Source organism: Strix uralensis, chromosome 3, assembly GCF_047716275.1.
Source record: "Strix uralensis isolate ZFMK-TIS-50842 chromosome 3, bStrUra1, whole genome shotgun sequence".
In the NCBI taxonomy this organism is placed as follows: Eukaryota; Metazoa; Chordata; class Aves; order Strigiformes; family Strigidae; genus Strix; species Strix uralensis.
The window spans coordinates 117,876,710-117,897,684 of NC_133974.1; the positions used below are offsets into that span (position 1 = coordinate 117,876,710).

The following is a 20,975-nucleotide window of genomic DNA, read 5'->3' on the forward strand; positions in this document are numbered from 1 at the left end:
ATGCATCAGAGCATAGGAGAGCTGAGTGTCACTTCTGTGTCATTTCATTTCCTAGGGAATTCCTGGGAAAATCTGAACATGAGCATCATCACTGAAGACTGGCTGCTTGGCAGCACAGAGATTTTCCTTTCTTTCTTTCCTCTCTCTCCTTTTCTTCCCCTCTCCCTGTGGGTCAGTCTGCCATTCTTCCATGCCTGACACTAGAGGTGGTCAGGGATTCCCACTCTGGTCCTGATGTGTACCCTTGGCCACTCCAGCTCCTGGCATCAGCGTCTGTGATGGTAGAAGAAAGAAGTTGTTGGCTTCTTTTTTGACATGGGTGGAGGGGTGACAACAGCCCAGGAGCCAGTACGAAACTGTAAAAATGTAAGCACAACAAAGCCTGGCCACTCCAGCGTGGTACCACTGAGGACAGACATTCCTAGGACACATATGTCATGACCAAGGGTGTTTCTTTCACTTTTAAACACTGCTGCTGTTTTTGAATCATGTAGAGACTCATTTGTAGGCAAATGGCTTTTGCCATGTCTCCATACCAGTTGTCTTGCTTGAGTTTGAAGTGTTCTCTTTCTAAGAAATACATGTTTTGCCTTTACTTTTTGCTAAGTGGCTGTAATTACAAATACACGGAAGATCCAGGTGGTGAGAGAGATTTTTATTTAGCTCTTCAGTCAGTGTGTTGCAAGTGTTGGGCTAATTGCACACATTTGGAAATAAAATGATTTTTTTTTTTGTTCTTCCTATTTAATGGAAAAGTTTACTGCCCTTTTATATTTTCTGTACCCTTTGTCTTTTGAACATCATTTCTGCTCCATCCCTGCTACCCTCTGTGGAGCTCCTCCCCTTCTTCACATGCACTTCCTGTTAGGACTGAAGTGACTTATGTAGATAACTTGCAGACTTGGGAGTTTAAGCCGGAAAGTGTGAGATTACTTTTTTGCTTGATCTCCCCCTGCCACGAACAGCATGGGCTGAGGATGTGGGAATGGATGTCTTCCATTCTCCCTGTACTCACCCAGACAGTCATGTGCTTCCTTTGGGCCAGAAGGGCAGGTTGTTTTTCCCTCGACTACCTTTTAACTCCTTAGGTCAGGTTTTCCTGTTCCTGCTGGCTGCATTGTTCCCCTGTACTTAAAAGCAGGCAGTGGTATACAGTTCTTGATGCACAAATAAGTCTGGGGTGTCCCTCTCCATCTCTCCCTCCACTTCCCTTCTGTGCTCAGGGCATCCCAGGCACTTCCAATAGCACTTCTCAGCCCATCTCACAGCCATGGTCCAAGCACGTTTTCCAGGAGGCAGAAGTGGGAATGAGCCTCTCTCATGGGGAGAGGTTCTGGGAATGTCCTTGCCTTGCTTGGGGCTAGAAGAGGGGCTGGTTTATGCCACTGACAAGCTCTGCACTGAGAGGGTCATATGCTGACTCTGGTGTCTGGTTGGGGACCTGGCCCTTGCCCCCTGTCAGTCTATATAGACCAATACCAGGTGCTGTAGGTTTAGTCACTAGTGCTCAGAGTGAATTGTGCTGCCCGAAGGGTCTGTTCAGGGGTGTACAGCATAGTATAAACTGCTCAGCATGCATCCAAGTTATATCTGCAGGCTCATACTAGTTGCAAAGCAGACAGTAGCTTGTTCTTGTACTGAGATTCTTCTACCATAGTGTGGTTGTCCCTGAGGTTTCTGACCCACGATACTCATAAGCTAACTGTGCCACTTAAATTATGTTTGACGCACTCGTATTTATTGCACTGACAGAAGAGAAACACTTATTTGGCTCTGGAGAGTGATGTGCACATTCCAGCTAATGCTGCTGCCGGCAGCTGGCTTGGGGCAAAACACAGCCTGAGCTGGAGGCTGGCTGCCTTCTGTGTGACGGAGCTGAGGGCCCAGCACGTGAACTGCTGGTGTTGGTGATCCCAACACTGCCATTCCCGGTAGTAGGCCAGTGATATGCTTGGAAATTTAAACTGAAATGTTTATCTAAAAGTGGTGTAGTTTTAATAAAGGCATTGACTGCAGATCACTTCAGCTTCACCTGTTTTACCTGGCAGTTTTGGGGACTTTTTCTCCATTTGGGTAGGAGGGTGTGTGGCAGGGCTCCAGTACGGTTGTGCATGGGAGATGAGCTCGGGGCTGGGACTGGGCAAGTCTTTGTGGCTGCTGCCAGCTCTGGGCTAGTGCCTCTGCTGGAGTCCAGTGGGTCTGTGCCTGTAGTCTGGCTGCAGCTGAGGGTCTGCTTCCCCACTGGGGATGGGGGAAATGGGAGCTGCCCGTGGGATTTCTAGCATAGAAGCCCTGTGTGCCATTTGGAGGGCAAACCCAGCACTGTAACCCCCCACCCCAGTGCATATAGTCAACACGCCAGGGCTGCAGGCTTTGTCCCTAGTTAGCCCAGTGAAGCCTCTGGTACCAGCTCCCTCCTGTCCACCCCCTGCACTGGCAAGACTGACCTCTCTGCTGTGTGCATGTTGCCCCCATAATGGTGCCAGCACCCCAGCACCATACCAGCTGCAGCGGACCACATCCCATGAAGCCACAGCTGGTGAAGGCCAGCTTGTTGCAACCTGAACCCACAGGTGTTGAGTAGTCACAAGTCAGCCTGAAGTCAAACCAGCGAGTGTTCTGGTTGTTTTAATGAGTTGGTGTCACATACGGGAGTACTGGTGCACTACACAGCACTAGGGGTGTTAAACTCTGACCCCAGCACCGGGAGGGACACATGGAGCAGCATGACCCAGCTGTGGAGGGATGCAAGAGATGTGATCCATGTTTACCCCCAGCTGTGCCTGGAGAGCCAAGGGCCTGCTTGGGGCCTACGGGCCCAGCAGAGTCAGCCACCCAGCTGGCAGTGGCAGGTACAACCCTCTCTATGCAGACATGGAGGCTAAAAATCCCTGGAGTGGCTTGGTTACTGGGCTTCTAGTTTAACAAAGAGGTGTGGGAGGAAGCTATGGCAAGCTCTGTGGCAAGGAAGTTGCTGATCCTAGGCCCTCTCTCCTTCTTGCACGTGGCATTTGACATTGGTGCCTGCACTGGGACCAGCTGCTTTACAGCCAGCCCCAGCTTCTCTAGGTGTTATGGGGAAGGGGGTGACCAGAGGGGCCTCTCTGTCCCCTAGCTTTGGGGATGGCAAACCCGCAGGAGGAGGATGCAAGACACTCTGTTGGCTAAACCTGCTTCTGGGGCAGGGTCAGGGAGGCCAGGCCAGGCTGCATGCAGGGGGAAAGGGGAGGAGTTGGAAAGCCCTTGTTAAGCATGGAACATGGCTGTGGAAGACTTATCTGTGGTCATCTCACTAAAAGCATTATGTAGCACATGCAGGCTGGATATATGGGTACAAACACAGGGTCCTTTCTCCTTTCCCCCAGCTCCTGTTCCTCAGTCAGGGCTCCTCCTCAGAGCATCATTCTAACCCCCCTGAGGGAAGGGCCTTGTTTTGGCAGAGCTGAGCACATCTGACTGGTGGTGATTTAACTGCAGGTGAGGTCTCCTGGGCTGGGAACCCATCCCTCCTTCCTTCCCTCTGTGCTTGCATCAATCCCGGGGGAGGTTGGGTGGGGGGATTTTTGTGGCAGATGGTTCCACACCCCAGATCTCCTGGGCGTACTCCATGATGGTCCTGTCACTGGAGAACTTGCCTGAGCATGCAATGTTCCTGATGACTTTCTTAGTCCACTCCCGGGGATTCTGGGAAGAGGAGAAGCAGTGTCAACAGCCAGTCCCTCACCTGGCTCTGTCCCGGCTTGCAGCCTTGCAGGGCACTGGCTGTGCACTCTTGGCTGGTTTAAAGATTGTGGTGTGGGGCTGCTGAAGCAGAAAAACCTGCCTCACCCTGCCCCATACCCACCGGTGTCTCTAAGAAGGGCTCCACAGGCGCACACTAACCCCGGCTCCCCCCAGTCTCCCTGCTCGTCCCTCCCCCTCGGTAGTGGGCAGCTCTTACCATGAACAGCTGGTCCACTTGCCCTTGGCATTTAATGTAGGCCTCGTAGTCGGCAAACACCTTAAACCTGAAACCCAAAGCAGAGTAAGGCTGGGGTTTGCTTGCTCTAGGGTCCCTGCCTGGCAGGACCCCAGACATCTTCCTGCAGGCAGGCAGGGCTTGGGCCCTGCACTGGGGGACCCAGGCCAGCTGGGAACGAGGCCTGGGCAGGCCAAGAGCAGCCCACCAAAGGGGATGTTTGCCAGGACTCACCTGTCGTGGTACATGAGCATGTTCACAACGTCCCTGAAGCAACCAGGGTCTCGAGGGGAGAAAAAACCACTGCTGATCTGGTCGATAGCCTGTCGCAGCTCAGGCAGGCGCTCGTAGTACTCCTGTGCATTATACCTGTGCCCGGCAAAGACAGGCTCTAGGGACTGATCCTCTTCCCTGGGGGCCAGCACCCGGAGAGCAGGATCTGACATGTCTGGGGCAGGGAGGTCAGGCAAGGATGTTGTGTGGCTCCTAAGTGAGGGGCCTTGTTCTTGGGGCTGTGGCCATCAGAGCACCCTGATATGGCTCTGAGACCAGTCGCAGTGCCTGAAACACTTTGTGCCCAGGCTCACATCCCATCCGCATCCACTGGGCTCCTGGGCCACACCCCTGATGGACCACCCACTGACCAGCCCAGGGCGGAGGCGGCCTCCAGCCGCAAACTTTTTCCTGCTCCAGAGCTACCCAGGGAGGAGGGTGTCCTTCCCAGAGATCATGGCTCTCCCTGCCAGAGCTGGGACCTGCATCCCTCTCTGACAAGCCCTGGCACACATTGGGCTCTCCCCAGCACCCACCCTTGGCGATCCAGGGCCTCCACGTCCTCCACCCGCATGCCAAAGATGAAGAGGTTTTCTTCATCTGCTTCCTCAGCCATCTCCACATTGGCCCCATCCATGGTACCAATGGTGAGGGCCCCGTTCACCATGAACTTCATGTTGCCAGTACCCGAGGCCTCTGTGCCGGCTGTGGAGATCTGCTGGGAGAGATCCGCTGCTGGGATCACTGCCAGGTGCAAGAGAGATCGGAGTTAATCCTTGGCACACTGCAGCTCCCCCTGACCTGGGCCCAAGACAGCAAAACAACCCTGGGCATCTGCTAGTGGCCCTGCTGACCTCGACCTCAGCCCAAACAGCACAGCTCTGGGGCTAGAGCCAAGCTCAGCCCTGCCACGACCCCATGCAGCTGCTGTCACTCCTGCATGAAGCTGGCTTCCCACCCTGTGTGGAGCCCTCAGGCACTTCCTAAGGGACAGCCAGGTGACCTGCCATGACAGCCTCTCAGGCCAGCCAGTTTCTGGACTCAGCTGGGACATGCCCAGCTCCTGGCGTGTGCTTACACAAGACCAGACGTACCCTTCTCAGCCAAGGATACCCGGTAGTTCTCCAGGAAGATGACCTTGAGCCTGTCCCCCACATAGGGATCGTTGTTGATGACCTCACCGATGGACGTGATGAGTTTTATGATCATCTTGGCCATGTGGTAGCCAGGGGCTGCCTGAAGAAAAGCACCCCAGAAAGGGTGAAGACTTTTAAGGAAGGCAGAGCACGACAGGTGCCAGTGTGGGTCCTCACCATGGGGAAAGTCTGGGCCTCATCTCTACTGTTCACATGGATCAGCAAAAACACCCTACTGGGAGAAGTCCTGAGCCACTGGGAAAGAGTGATGGGGCCTTGTTCAGTCTGATTAGTCCATGAATGTGTTTCCTAAAGAGCCCGCCAGCATGCTGTAGGTTAGCCCTAATCCTAACCCTACCCCTAACCCCAACCCTAACCTTAACCCTAATCCCCTAACCCTAGCCACCTAACCCTAATCCCTAAACCCTACCCTAACCCATAACCCCTAACCCCTAAGGAGGGGGACAGCACCTTCCCCACATCCCCACTGAGCCATGCATGCACCGAGTCTGGAATGCACATTACCTTTCCTCCGATCATAATTGTCCTGGGCACAAAGGATTTGGACGGATCACTTCTCATGCCTGAAAGAGCAGGGCATAACACAACCGAAGTGAAAATAAACTAGACTAGAGTTTATTGCGCGCATCAGAGGTGGGCTGGGATCCCAGCCCATGTCACATGGACCCAGCAAACTTGCAGGACCCTGAAGCCCAACTGGACATCTGCTGGAGCTGTGCTGGGTGAAAATGGGCTGCAAAGCCCTCGGAGAACTACTCAAGCCAGCACCGTGCAAAGCTCTAATGACTTGCCTCCCTTCGGGAATGGGCAGGGGCCCGAAGCATACCCTGGGGAGTGGGGTGTTAACTTGTACCAGGTCAGTTCTAACAAACACCTGCAGTCCAAGTGCAGGGGGTACCTGGGCCCCGGGCTGTGAGCTTTTCCTCAAGAGCTCTGTATGACCCTTCCAACACCCTGTCTTCCCTCCTGGAGAGAAAGCCCCTCATGCCAAAAGGGCAGAGCTCAGCTCAGGAGTCCTTGGCCACCAGCTGGCATACTTTTACATGGGAACCCTGGCAGTGAGAGGCGGGGGGGACACCCCCTGCCTACCAGCCCAAGCAGGACTTACGGTTGTAGAGGGTGATAGCATGCAGGCAGTTCAGCAGCTGCCGCTTGTACTCATGGATTCGCTTGACCTGAACATCAAACATGGACGAAGGGTTGATCTTGACCTTGTACTGCTCCTCCAAGTAGGCTGCGAACTTCAGTTTGTTCTCCTGGCAAGAAAATCTGATCAGGAATAGGCATGGGTTCCCGGGCCTTGTGTCAGAAGTGAGCATTCGCTGCTGGGATGTTCCTGGGAGCATGGTGCCTTTAGCCTTCTTCCCCCCACCCCACCTCCAGTGCACATTACCTGTTTGACTTTTGCCACATCCCTGATAAAAGTCTCGTTATTGATGAAATCCAGTAGCTTCTTCAGCTGGCTCAGATCTGTGATAAAGCCTTCCCCGATTTTCTAAAAGAATAAACCAAGAGAGGGATGTCCCAGCCGTGAGACACCTCACCCAATCCACAACGGCACTTCCCCAACAGAGATGCCACGGTCCTGTTGGGAACTGGGACAGGCCCTCTGGCCAGGAAAAGGGGCACAGTTTCTTATCGTAAAGTTACTTCTCTGTGTCATCAGGGAGCCCAAGGTACAGGGGAAACAGAGCACTTGCAAAAACCCAAACAAGTCCCTGTCTTTCAAGGAGCTTTAGAGGGAGGATGTGTGCATGTGTACCAAGGCCCCCTGGCAGCTGAAGCAGCTGATGGGCAGGACATAAAGATACATGCAATTGCAGGACGTTACTCAGCTATGGCATGTTGCGGTGTGAAGCAAAAAACCTGTGCTAAAGGGCCTGGTAAACGAGACAGAACTGGGGCTGGAGCTACAAGGAAGCTCCTTTGTGCCTGTGAAGCTGAATGCTTTTGCAGACACCCTTTCACACACCATGGCACTGTCTGACAGGTTGTGTATAGCCACTGCGGGGCAGGGCACCAGATCCAAATTTCTGCAACTTTTTCGACTAACTCTTCATCGCCAACTTTAAAGCCCAGCCAATCTCACACCTCCACGTGCAACAGGCGTGCTCCTCCCAGGCTGTCCTCACTCACACCCGCCAGGCGTTTGCCTTAGGTCTGATCAGACCACACGAAGACGTGATCAGACGCAAACAGATCACACTCAGCCCCTCACTTCAGATGTTTGCAACTCACCTCAGCAATAATGTCGGCCAGTCCTGGGTTGCACAGCAGGAGCCAGCGCCTCGGCGTGATCCCATTTGTCTTGTTCTGAAACTTCTCTGGCTCCAGCTCATAGAAATCCTTGAACCTGGAACACCAGGGAGTTCTGAACCACCCACCACCACCCAGACTTTCAGCTGGGCCCCCGCTGTACGTGCTCCTGACTGAGGACAGCCTCTGCGGATCTCCCCATAACAAGTGTGAACTCTCTGTGCCACCTCTCACCCCCTTCCTCAGCTGCAATGCTCCCAAGGGAGACGAGTTAGACCTCGCATGCACGTGAATGGGACAGTCTCCCCAGCCCGTCATGCCCAGCAGGGCAACCGAAGAAGACCTTGGTGTGATCGCTCCCTGGGCTTACAGGCAAAGCCCAGTGAGTGGGAGGTCGCGTGCCTCAGGTGTCCCCCAACTCACACTGAGTTCTTCACAATGTCAGAGTGGATGCGGGCCACGCCGTTGACCGCGTGGGAGCCAATCACACAGAGGTGTGCCATGTTAATACGTTTGCAGTCTCCCTCCTCGATCACCGACATCCTCCGGAGACGGTCAATGTCCCCCGGGTAGAGAGCTGCCACCCGCTGCAGGCAGGCAGAAAGAGGGACGTTAGCGTCCCAGCCACAGGACCTGGGAACATTCCCATCCTAAAGGCAGCCAGATCAAGCCCCCCAGAGTACCCACAGCCTGTGACCAGCCTGGTCCCTTACATCCAGATGCATTTGATTGAGGGCATAAATGATCTCTAGGTGACGTGGCAGCAGCTTTTCAAACATGGAGACTGGCCAGCGCTCCAGGGCTTCAGGCAGCACGGTGTGGTTGGTGTAGGCACAGGTCCGTTTCGTGATTTCCCAGGCCTGCGTTACAGACAGCAAGTTAATGTGTGCGTGCCCAGGCCAGGAGGGGAAAGAAAACCCTGTGTGAGGACAGGACAGCAGCTCTTTCCCCTGGAAGGTTTGGCATGGCCCTTCCAGCTCTGCTTACCTTGTCCCAATCCACTTTCTCCACATCCACCAGGATCCGCATGAGCTCTGGGATGGACAGGGCAGGGTGGGTGTCATTTAGCTGAATAGCCACCTGCAACACAGACTTGCTGGGCTCAGATCTGGCAGTGACAGGACTGTGACAGTGTCCCACATGCACAGGGTTGGGGTGAGGGTCAGCCCCAAGCCACTTCTCATGGCACACACCTCAGAAACAGACAGCTCCCAGGAACAGAGCTATTCAACCTTTGCAAGTTTTGCTCCACATTACAAATTTTTTCCTGGGAAAACAGGCCCAGAGATCATGTTTTCCAACAAAAATTGCCAGGGTCTTTGTATACGTGACCCTACTTGGTCCTGAGCATCCTGCTCTCCCTCATGATAGGTAGGTCTGGCTGAAATGCCCCCAGACCCTCTCTGCCCACAAACTCACCTTGTCTGGGAAGGTTTCAAAGCATGTTCTCACAGGGTCTCGACAGCCAAATTTGGAGGACTTAAAGCGCCGGATGATGTCTTGAAGGGTAGCAGCCACCACAAAGTACTCCTGTTTCAGCCGCAGCTCCTTGCCTTCGAAGAACTGCAAGTGGGGGTCCACAGCCATTAGTGCTGCAGCTGCCATTCCCAGTTGGCAGCCAAACCCCTGGAGATGCTCCTGTCCACTCCGATGGGCTTCCCAACAGGCCTCACGGGTTCAGCACCTCATCAGGGCAAATGTGGATGCTTCTCATCCTGCCTCTGACGAGTCAGCAGCTGTAGGGACTGACAAGGGGCTCGGCATCCCAAACAGCTGCCTCCAGAGAGCAACAGAACCTGCCACATCCATGCTATTCCTACAGAGCAAGTGCAGCTCCCTCCCTCACTGCAAGACCCTCTGCAGGGTTTTTGGACCAAGGATTTTGGACTCCCTGCAATAGCCAGGAGTCTCTGGACACACTTAGCTGCCTTCCACGCACACTACACTTCATGCTGGTCTATTTTAAAACACCAGCAGGAATGAGAGGGTGGGGGTAAAGTGCAGGAGATGAGCTCTTCCAGCACAGGATCTAATCCATGACTAGATAGTGAGGGGTCTTCCCTTTTGGAGCTGGTGCCCAGTGAGTGCATGGCCTGGGACAGTCCCTGCAGTGAGAAATCCTGTGAACTGGGGATGGAAATGAGTTTCCCCTCATGACAACTTATTTTGCAAAGGGTAGCCATGTAAATTGGCAACTGCCTTGAATTTGAAGGAGTAATATGTCTTCCCTTCCTTGCAGCAGGGAGCAGAGCAGCTATACAGTATGGGCCAGACTCTCAGCTGCCATCAGTCAGCAGAGACTCTCTGGAATCAGCAGAGCTGTGTCTGTTCACTGAGAATTACGGGGCCAACCTATTGTATTAAAAATCCTCAAACCAGAACAATAAACATCAGGTGGCCATGACCTTCCAGTGCTTGCAAACAAGGTGATACAACTACAGGGAGAATGGTCCTGAGCAGCAGGGAAGAGAGGCAAGAGAGTCACTCACATTGTCATTTGGGTACAGGACTCGGGATATGTTTTCTGCCAGGTTTCTGTCCAACACTGCCTCGATGTAGTCACCCACGTTGACTGCAGCAAGAGAGAAATACACACAGCACTGCAGCAGCTGTAGAGATTCAGGCAGGTCCTTGACACTGCACTCTTCCCTTTTCTCTCATAAAGAGATTTGTAACAGGAACATTCAGGCTGGTATTAATGAAATATGAATGGGAATGTACATGTGTGAAAGGCACCAGAGAGACAGGAGGAGATGGGATAAGAGAAAGGCACTTCTCCATGCAGATTCTCAAGACACACGTATCAGGAAGGACAGACAGAAACTGAAGACAGATAGCAGCCAGAGAAGGCAAAAAAAGGAAGTGAGTGACCAGCCATCTTGCTTAAGGACTAAGGAGAAAGGGGGCAGGGCAAAGAAGCACAAAGACTGCAATCACACTCAACTCCTAAAGGGTACAAAAGGCTCATCTGAAACCCAGCTTGCAGCTGCCAATCAAGAATTGAGGAGACATTATGGAGACTCAAGAGCCATCACCCCTTGCCCCACACAAGTTCTGGCAGGGCTGCTTGGACACAGACATCTCTGTGCTTGCCAATATGGAAGAATAAAATCAGTCTAGTCTAAAACCTTCCCCTTCTCTAACAGCCTAGCACTATTTGGTCTGTTAGTTGCCCTGTATCTGCTCTCCAGTGCTACAATTAGAGCCTCAAAAATGCACTAGAGAGGCCACATGTAGACCCAAAGGAAACCAACAGTAAGGTGGGCTGTGCTGCTCTCTTCCTTCAGCACTAAGGGATGCTGCTGCACAGAAATGACCCTCCGTGGCATGTGTGGGTTTGCAGCTCATTTGGTGATGTGGGGAACGCAGTGGCAGGTTGTCTACCACTTGGGGAAGGCATAGGCAGGTTTTGAGAGCATAAGCATGACAGGGATGGAAGGAGGATGGATGGGTGTCCTGGTGCACGAGGGCTCTGAAAGGGGTTGGAGGTAGCGTGATCCGCGGCTGCGCACACAGCACTGTGCTTTGGAAGTAGCCAGGAGATACAGATGAAGCAGAGCAGATGGGGGGTGCTGTGCCAGGTGCTATGCACACAGGAACAACCATGTCCCAGCCCGGCCAGAAGAGAGGCAGTGAAGGGATGGCACTTACACTCTTGGAGGTTGAAGTCATTGGGCGCTTTCGCAGACCACAGCCTCATGGTGTTTACAGTGTTGTTCTTGTATCCTGGCACTGGCGTGTCATAAGGCATAGCAAGGACAACCTGCAAAAGGACAGTATTCCCCTCTGATTAGCAGCACAGTGGCCTCAAAGAAGGTGGGAAAGTAGATGAAAGCTCTGCAGGAAGAATCCAGAGGACACAGACAACTCTGGGCTGTGGAAAGAATCTCACCCCACTAAAACACATCTGCTGAACTTCACAGGCTTCCCTGCTCTCATGGGCACTGCCAGCACCCACCGGCAAAGCGTTAATAGGAGAAGCAGAGCTGTTTGGAGTTTTACTGACAAACCGGAGCTACAGGCCCATCAATGAAACGCAAAAGAGTTGCAAGCAACCTGCTGACCTTCCTATACCAACTGGCATACCTATTAGTTCTTCACCAGAGTACTGCAAGCATCTTCAGCTGGTCACTGCGATTCTGTCTGTGCTGGGGTAGGGCCAGGGCATCTGGGACTTTTGTGTTTTCATCTGGGATAAACTCCACAGCCTGAATCCTGCCTGTTAGCCTTCTGCAGCCTGCCAGGACCAAACCCTGCCACCACAGCACCATTCCCAGAGCAATTCACCCAATTTTCAAGGGTTGCTGAATCTGCCTGGGTAAACCCACTGCGATCTCCAGCACCCGAACTGAACATGAGTGTGAAACTATTAGTGTAGTCTATGGATGATGCTTAAGCATCAGGATGCTGCACACGTGGCTACAGGGATTAACACTGCTCCCAGCTCAGATTACACTAGCCAGGCAAGGCATGGTTGTGTTTCCAAGCATGTGTGCTCTAGCTCACTGCTATGCCAACATCTGTGTGCCTCCAGACCTGCTAAGCAGCAAGGCAAGGCACCCCAACCTCAGCCTGCAGCAAAGAGGGCTTATGCCAGCAGAGCTGAACGATGCTTGCAGAACAAGGCCCTGATCCTGCAGCATGGAGCCTGGGCCACCTCTCTGACACTGGCAAAAGGAGCCAGCATCCTCCTGAACAAGTCAGTGTGTAGTGGCATGACAGCCCAGCAGCCAGGGGCTGTCCCCAAGCAAAGATGTGAGAGGCAGCAGAGAACTGATGGTGCTGTGCTCATAGGGCAGGGAAAACCCAGGCAGATCAGCACGTTGGCCCTGAACAGCCTCTTCGTGCTGGCATCAGCAACACCTCCTGTCTGGGGAAAATCAGCAAGAGCTCAGGCTCTCAAAGCTGCTATTATCAGCTCCGAACATGGAAGCAGGCAGAAAGCCTGCCCTGCCTGAGCCACGGGACTGGGGCACACATCACATGGACTGAGCGATGCTATATTTGGAGACTACGTCTTTGGTGTTTTTGAGCCTTTCCAACTTGTTACCTTAATGGCACTATCTGAAAATTCACCTCCTTGTAGGAAGCAGTGTTTCCACTGCACTGCTTGGGATCCCTGAAACCCTGGACTACCACTGGGGTCAGAAGAGGAGCACACAGAAAGGCAATGGCACTCGGTCCCCAAGTGGATGTGTGCTTCCCCAGAGAGCTCTGGCATGGTGCCTGCATGCTGTTCACGGGGCTGTGGTGTTGAACCCCTGCACTGTGTGTGTCCTGGGGATGACCTAGGTCACTGCACAGCCTTCAACAAACAGGGTCCCTGGAAAAGGACCTGGTTTATTTCTCCTCTGAGTGGGCCCAGGTGACCCTGCAACTGAGCTTCAGCTCTTAGTGCTGAAGAGAATGGCTTGGTTTTATGACTGTGTGCACCTCGGATGGACAGAGCTCGCTCATCAGGCTGAGAGACCCTTGAACATCATGGGAACAAGGCTATGTCCCTGAATCCCAGAGAAATTTATAGTCCTTCCTTCCTCCATCCTGGGCAGTGCTTAGACAGAAGCTGAAACATCTTCAATCCTGTTAATAAATCTGTGCCTCTTTAAAGCTTGCCTTCCTCAGCTGTAAGACTGGAATGCAGAAGCCTGTGCTCAGAGCAGGCACATGCTCCTGAAGCACACCGTTACTTCCCCAACTATGGGAGGCTGAAGCAGCATTTGCTCTCCACAATGCCACAAAACAAGGCCTCCAGGCAGACTGGAGACTTGAAACCATTCCTCCAGCCTCCCCTGACAGCACTCTACCCATCAGGCTGGTCTGGGAAAGAGGAACTTGCTCTGATCATGGGAGTTAAACACCCATGGGATTGCTCTATGGCCACCCCACAAGATGAATCTTCACCCACAGCAGCAGTGCCAGCACCATGGCAAAACCACTGGGATTGAGTGAGCAGTAGTCAGGAGCAGTGTGGAAGGAGCCTAGCGCATCTGCCAGGGATACAGTCCTCCTCCAACATAAATTCATGCAAGATTGTGGGGCTTCACACTGGAGATCAGTAGAGAAGGAGGCCCCAGCTGATCTCAAGTTACAGCTGTACCCCTTTTTCCTCAAATCCTGCTGCAGCTGTAGCCAATAAAGTCACCTTTGTACCTGCAAGGGTAGCAGAGAGAGTTTTGACAGACGGGGGGAGAAGCAAAATCTGACCACCTCAGGCAGCCCAGGGACAGACTCTCCCCTTCCACACCACCCTGGCCCGTCCTCCTCAGCCCAGCACTGAGGGAGATGTTGCTACCTGGGTGTCGATCCACTTCACGCCTTCAGGGGTGTGATCCACTCGGCCGTAGAAGTGCACAGGGAGCATGTACTCTGGGCGAGCTTTCTCCCAGGGATTGCCATAGCGTAGCCAGTCATCGGCCTCCTCCACCTGCAAGAGGCAAACAGGGTTCAAGCAATGGCTTGTGTCTCCAAGCGAAGGCTAAACTAGGCTCTCCAAAAGGAGGCCAGTTTAAAAACAAAGCTTTGGTAAGCTGGCTTTAAAAATGGATATGCAGAGGCCTCTAGAGGACAGCTGGGCTTTTCAAAGCATGGATGACTACATCCCCGCTGGTATAAATAAATCAGCCTCGATGGGCTTTGCAGAGCTGTACAGGTTTAAACCATCCAAACTGCACAGACCGCTGCACTCAGTTTGTCTTGAGGCCTTTACATCCAGATTGACCATGATAGTGGGATATGTGTGGGGTGTGGTTCCCTAGAAGCCCATTGGTGCTGTTCCTGGCCACAAACCATCCCCTGTAACCCAGAACCCAGGTCTCACTAACCACTCTGACCTCTGCCAGGAGGATTTCTTCTCTCTGCTCATAACAGCACCATGGGAGTGAAGTGAATTCAGCAGAGCCACCAAGGCTGACGTGCACCACAAACCAGAGGGGCTGAGGCACTTGGAGAGATGCTCTTGTGCCTTGCAGGCATTTCTCTGCCAGATGCAGGGCAGGTCTGAGCCACAGCCCTGCATTGCCACCACCCCTGTTCTTTTTTAAGTAACATTAAGCCAATTACAGTGGATGCTTTTCTTCCTTGTTTTCACCATTTATAGGGCCTAGCATTGCAGCTTCTCTGTGGGGAACCTTCAGAGTTCCAACCTTCAAACCTCTTATCCTCCCTGACTTATGGAGAGCTATTTTAAGGGGAAGAAAGGTCCTTTATGCTCAAAAGCAAGGCAAGTCTCCTAATGGAAACCATTTCCAGACATACACTAGGGAAAACTCCTAGCCTATTTTCACTTGCAAAATATTATGATCATTAACATTACAGGGGAGTCCCTGTTCGAGCCCCCACTGCCAGTCTCCCAGGGAACCCGCAGGAGCAGCAGCACCCCAGGCACTTGCATGTGTCCATCATGTTCAAATTCATCCTCCACCACACCCCTTCATGAGATGTTCAGCCACATCTCCATCCTCAGCCTGACTCCTTGCCAGGCTGGATGGGACTCTCGGGTTGTTGCTGCTGTGCCGTGGAGCCCTGGACAGGGAGACCTCTTGTCCCAGTCATGCCCTGTGGGCTCAGCTCCAGCACCATCTTGCTGGGTTGGTGACTGGTGTGGATGAGTTTGCATGTGTCCCTGGGTCAGCGCCTGTCACACGCTCCCCACCCCCCCCCCCCATCACTTCTCTTTGCTCAGGCGGTCAGACTCTAGAGTCAGCACAAGCAGTAGGATGTGACAACCCGTTTGGCACCAGGTGATGGGCTCAAATGTCCAGTTTATGAACAGCTCAAGGCACTGAAGTGCCATTTGCGTGGCTGGGCCTTGTCCACAGGCAGAGGTGGCCACTGCAGCATGAAAACAGAAGCAGAAAGGGTGACTTGAATTTGCTGATGTACCTGCCAGCCGTCGACAATCTTCTGATTGAAGATACCAAACTCATAGCGGATGCCGTAACCATATGCCGCCAACCCCAGCGTGGCCATGGAGTCCAGGAAGCAAGCTGGAAGAACAGAGCATGGTCATGCCGCAAGGAACCTCACCCTCGCTCACTGCACCTGCTATGGTGTGCTGTGCACGGGGGTGAGCAGCTGCCACAAATAATACTGCTGGAAACTCTGAGGAAATCCACGTGCAGAAGGGACAGCCTGCAGCAGGACCCCATGCATGTCCTGCTGAGCCACGACAAACACCCCAAAGTTGTTGGTGACAAGGACAGGTCACCAAAAACCCAAATCCAGCCTTGTTGCCTCTTCTAAACTTGCCCGAGGTGCCCACACTTTGATCTAAGCCTGCCTGCCCCGTAAAGCAGGGCTTCTAACCCTGACTCACTGCTCCACCAGCTACTTCACTATTATTGCTTTCAAATCAAACCCTTCCAGCTCTCAGTCCACGGCAGCTCTGGTAAAGATCAGCCCCGGCATTTCCTCTGCATTGGAGAGCTCTCATCTCCAGCATTCCCGTGGGACAGGCAGACTAAAATAGCAGCCAACAGTCTGCCTACGACAGAGCTGCTTGGGTGCCTCTGAAAAGTGAGAGATTTCACAGGGAGGTGAGGAGAAAGGCTCCAGACAGCCTTTTTCAGCCGCAACCCCACCTGCTGTGCTGCAGACTACACAACTACATCGCCTGGATGCTCTCACTGGGGAGAGGGCTCATTCCTGGTCAGCCAGGAGCAGGCAGAAGAGTACCATGCTGCTGAAGGCCTGTGGGGCAAATGCGGGCTGAGGTCTGTATGCTGTCCCACTGCGGTGCTGGTGGCGAGGGCATGACAGCCTCCAGCCAGGCCACCCTCGGTCCCCATGCCCTCCACGCAAGGAGGGTGCTCCTTTCTCCCTGTATTACCTGCCAGGCGGCCCAGGCCTCCGTTTCCCAGCCCAGCATCTTCTTCAATTTCTTCCAGCTCCTCCAAGTCCAAACCCAGCTATTGGGGAAAGAGCCACAGCAGAACATGTCACCACCTGAAGCCCACACCCTGAGGCTGCTCTCTGAGGAGGGCAAACACAGATCCCAAAACAACCCACACTATGGGAAATTAAACCCATGGGGGTCTCTGCATGCCCCCACCCTCCCCTCCCCACAAAGCATCTCACCAGCCTCTGGTCCCTGTGCAACCCAATTAATTGGAAAACAATTTAGCCCATCATCAAATGTCGCTTTCCCATGAACTAGGTTTCCTTAGAGACCTCAAACAAAACACTCGTCTCCTGGCAGGCCCTCATGCCAGGAGGCCCTTCCACTGAACTCGCCGTTGGAGACAGGCTGGCAAACGGCCAAGTCAGCATGCAAGGGGCCACCAAGTCCTGCCCGGGTATGCACGCTGCCCCTCTGCTCGTGCCCGCCCAGTCCTTGAGGAAGGGCATGACTATGCTGGCAGCTGGTTACTGCAGCATTCGCCATTACGCTCCGTGCCTTCCTGCATCCTGCCACCAAGCTCCTTGGCTGGAGTCTGTGGCTGGAAGTGGTTGTCTCCTCTGCTGCATCTCTTGGGCGATTTGTTTTCCAGTCCAGGGGCTGCTGCCAGATGAAGGCTAAGCGTGCCAGCAGCAAGGACTCTTGAGGAGTTAAGAGATGTTGCCTCTCGGAGGGCAGCAGTATCTCACCTCGGTGCCAGGAGTGACTGCGGGGAGTCAGGCCGACACCACGGCTGCTCCCCGAACCGCTCTCCCAGCACTTCAGTGGTCTGCAACCACAGCTGGGAAAACCTCATGCACAGTGTGATGGGGTCACAAAAACCAAGGCGAATTCTCTCAGAAACAGACCCATGCTGGGTATGAGACCTCCCATCCCAGCTGGCCACTGGCCACGATGAGCTCCACATGTCAGAGGCTACAGTGAGAGAAGCCTCTGCTTGCACGTCAGGCCAAATCAACATGTGGAAAATGCCTTGCAAAGGGACTTGAAAATCCTCCCTGAAAAAATCCAGCCTGCCCTCTGAGGCCCGATACCTCACCTCAGAGAGGAAATGTGTCAGGTCCCTCCCTGGAAATCCCTTCCCATCCCATGGCAGGGAAAATACTTGCCAGGATGTTTCATCAGCAATCATAGCACCTCATTTTGAGAGACAGTGACAGAGCCCAAATTCTGCTAGAAAGTGTAACATGGATCAATCCAGTGGGGCAGGGGGGAAGAGGAGGGAGGAAATAAAGCTTCTGGGTAAGAAAGCCCCAAAATTCACACTCTGTCAAAAAGGTCACTGTCCTGCTGCAGAGGTGGCTGCAAGCCTAAGTAAACATGGCCTCGTGTTTGTGATTGCCTTGGTGATACTCAGCTGTGTTTTTTCTAGTGTGAACTCATCTGATGACATTTGAATTCAAGCAAACAATTTCCCCCCTTTCTTCCTTCCCAGTGATTCACTTTCATCTGGCAGTGCTGCTTCGGTGCCTTGAGTACCTGCATGTATGAACTGTAATTTGGTGTTTTCATGTTCCAGTTTCCCCTGATGGGGAAGGCTGGGCCAGAAGACTACATCTCCTGTGATGAGCCATCGTCTCTCCTAGTAATGAAAAGCTATTTGCAGCCTGGGACTCCCTTGTCTTTTGGGATACTGGGTGTTGCTTTCTGGATACTCTTCTGGGTTTTCCCAGCCACTACAGGAAAACAGTGGTTTGAGAAAACCATACTCCAGCTCCCGAGGAACCCCAGGGTCCTGCCATGGTCTTCTCTAGGGGATGAAAACACTTAACAGAGCCTCGCCTCGTTTAGTCAAAATAACACATCCTTAGGGGGAAGCCCTGAGAAATAAAGATACCCAGCCCTCCACATGGAAAAGTTTGTCCAGTTCCTCAGGGGGACCCCAGTACCCCCAAGACATCACCTGGTAAATGGCTTCATCACAAGCATTCTGCAGGCCCAGGTTCACCATGGTGTTCTGCAGAGTGCGGCCCATATAGAACTCCAAGGACAGGTAGTAAATGCGCTGGGGAGGCAAAGCAAGACACTTACACACAGCACGGCACTTCGCTTTCAAAGTCACTTAAAATTAAGAGCAGACCAAAGTTCTTTCCAGAGCAGAGATGTCTTCCCAAACCGGCTCTTGGCGCCTGCTCCTGAACACCACGCACCGCAGTTTGTTTGTCAGAAGGATCTTGCGCAGGATGCTAGCCAACCCTCCGCCGCGCGCCTCCCTGCCAACAGCCTTCTATAGAAAAATCTCGTTGCCTGTTAAGTGTTTCCCTAATTAACTTAGGGCAAGAATTATCTAGGGTGCTGAATGGTATATTTATACACCGTCAAACTCAGCTGCGGTGATGCTTACGCTGGGTTTTTAAAGTTTTCTCATGCTTTTAAAGTTTTCCCATGCTGAGGCGACGCTGATCCAGAGCCTGCTGAAAGCTGGAGGTGAGCCCCCCACCCTGTATGCAGGCTGGGCTCTGAGCCAGGCCCCTTCCTGCTAGCAATTTTCCAGAGCTCCTATCACACAGGTCCTCCTGTTCTCCCCATACCGAGTTTCATGCACACATTTCACCCTGTTGAACAAAAAATAAACTGTCCCATGGGTGGCAGGATTCCTGGCACAACCGTGCAAGACAGGCTGCTCTGCGGTGACCTTCCAAGTTTCAGAGGAGCTGTGCCTGTGCCACGAATACTAATGAAAGCCTGTTTGTAGGATGAGAAGCAGGCTGTGCAAACTTTTGCCCTTACTCAGATTTATTGCTATAGATATTTTTATAAATAAACTTGAATTTTTAACAGAGCAATAGCCTGACTTTAAATTGTGCTTTCCCTTGAATCTCTTTCCTTCATAGCTGGGATCTTTCTCTGCTAAGCAGTAGGATCACCTGCTCTGCCACCTCTGCTGGGAGTCTGAGAGGGTCCATCTGTTCCCTGGGGACTGAAAACATCGCACAGTTGTATGAACACTCTGCTCCTTTCAGTTTCCCGCAACGACGTGTTTCCAGTGAAAATCTAAGTGCAGGGGACAGTAAGTAAACCCACTCCAAGCTCCTTTTAGCCTTTATGGGATCTGTACAATCCTTTCTGTTAGTGCAGCAATAAGGATCAGAGCGCATTCATATGACTAAGGATAAAAGGGGGAGCTCCACACACCAGCGTAACTCCCAGGGCACGTGCAGCCATACAGCGTGAAAGTGCAGTTTGTTTCTTGTGTCAAGGCAATATTCATAACCCCAAGAAAAGAGCTGACTCGGGGAGGCAGCTGCCTGCACACTGGGGAGGTATGTGCCTTTTCTAGTACACACCTGCCCTCTGGGGCTCTCCAGTTAAGTGCTGGATCAGATCTTAATTGGAAAGGATAAGACTGAATAATGTCCTGCAGCCCCCAACACCTCCAGCATCACTGTCCTGACTTGACAAGCAGGGAGGAGAAGAGGGAGCAGACTGAGTCCCCGGGGAACCACCAGCTCCCTCGGGTTTGGTGACCTGGGAGAGCTTGCCTGTTTTGCACGAGGCAAGAAAGTCCTCTCCAAACTCAAAGCTGAGCTGCCTGTAGGCTCTGCAGGAGCAAAGCCAGGACATGGCTGTGCTGAGGCATGTGCCAAGATACAGAGGTGACGATGCCCACAGGGGACACGGCCGTGGTGAGGCATGCAGAGGAGCTGGCAGCAGCAAGGCCTGTGTGAGGACACAGAGGGATCACCGGGGATGTGGCGGCGACACGACACAGGGGCTCACCGTCGTGGGGATGCCTGAGGGGTGACATGGCTGCAGCACGGCTCATCGGGACAGGGCTGCACAGGTGCTTGTGGGGACACAGCCCATGTGGGGACATGGCAAGATGTGTGCAAGGGGCATGGCTGGGGCAAGGCCCACGGGGACACAGCCACGGCGAGGTGTGCGAGGGTCACGGCACGGTGCACACAAGGTACGCGGCCATGGCGATGCCCCCGGGGACGCAGCCGCAGCAAGGGTGCGTGCAAGGGACGCGGCCGCGGGGAAAAAGCTGCGGCGAGGCGCACGAGGGACACGGCCGTGGGGATGCCCGCTGGCGAGGCTGGCAGGGAAGGCGCATCTGCCGGTGGCCCCGTCCCCATCCCCGTGCCCCCGGGGCCCGGCTTCCCCCCCGCGGTGGGGCCGGCGGGGCTCACCTTGGGGTCCCGCTCGTAGTAGTGCTGCTGGGTGCGGATCCAGCGCCCCACCAGGTGGTCGCGCACCGTGTGGGCCAGAGCGAAGTAGTAGTCGCGGGGGGTGGCGACGTTGCGGTCCTTGACGAGGGTGAAGTGGAGGTGGCGGTTGAAGCTCTTGCGCACCTCCGCCACGTCCCCCAGCCCCGCGATGCCCCGCACGCTGATCTGCTTCCGCCGCTCCCCATCGCTCAGCGGCGCCGCCATCCCGCCGCCGCCCGGCCCCGCCGCTGGCTCCTGCCTCTGCCGCAGCTGCGCCCGCCGCG

The 20,975-nt window shown here is 53.7% G+C and overlaps 2 protein-coding genes across 2 annotated transcripts in view; one reads left to right on the forward strand and one right to left on the reverse strand.

Moving 5' to 3' along the window:
- Nucleotides 1–2,020, forward strand: part of ABHD12 (abhydrolase domain containing 12, lysophospholipase) — a 46,570-nt gene extending 44,550 nt beyond the window's left edge. The window contains exon 13 of the mRNA XM_074864159.1: nucleotides 56–2,020. Within this exon, the coding sequence (XP_074720260.1) occupies nucleotides 56–95 (40 nt within the window). The 3' untranslated portion in view covers nucleotides 96–2,020. The remainder of the gene's footprint in view (nucleotides 1–55) is intronic.
- A 592-nt stretch (nucleotides 2,021–2,612) lies between these two features.
- On the reverse strand, nucleotides 2,613–20,970 carry PYGB (glycogen phosphorylase B). Its single transcript, XM_074864157.1, has 20 exons — nucleotides 20,674–20,970; nucleotides 18,444–18,545; nucleotides 16,472–16,550; nucleotides 15,526–15,629; nucleotides 13,937–14,068; nucleotides 11,296–11,407; nucleotides 10,134–10,216; nucleotides 9,064–9,207; nucleotides 8,632–8,724; nucleotides 8,358–8,504; nucleotides 8,068–8,231; nucleotides 7,627–7,741; nucleotides 6,782–6,883; nucleotides 6,497–6,644; nucleotides 5,893–5,951; nucleotides 5,326–5,467; nucleotides 4,768–4,975; nucleotides 4,193–4,327; nucleotides 3,941–4,007; nucleotides 2,613–3,684 (listed from the first exon to the last, which is right to left on the reverse strand). Exons 1-20 carry the CDS (start codon nucleotides 20,914–20,916, stop codon nucleotides 3,532–3,534), a joined length of 2,532 nt encoding a protein of 843 aa, XP_074720258.1. The 5' UTR covers nucleotides 20,917–20,970; the 3' UTR covers nucleotides 2,613–3,531.
- Between the last annotated feature and the right edge of the window lie 5 nt (nucleotides 20,971–20,975).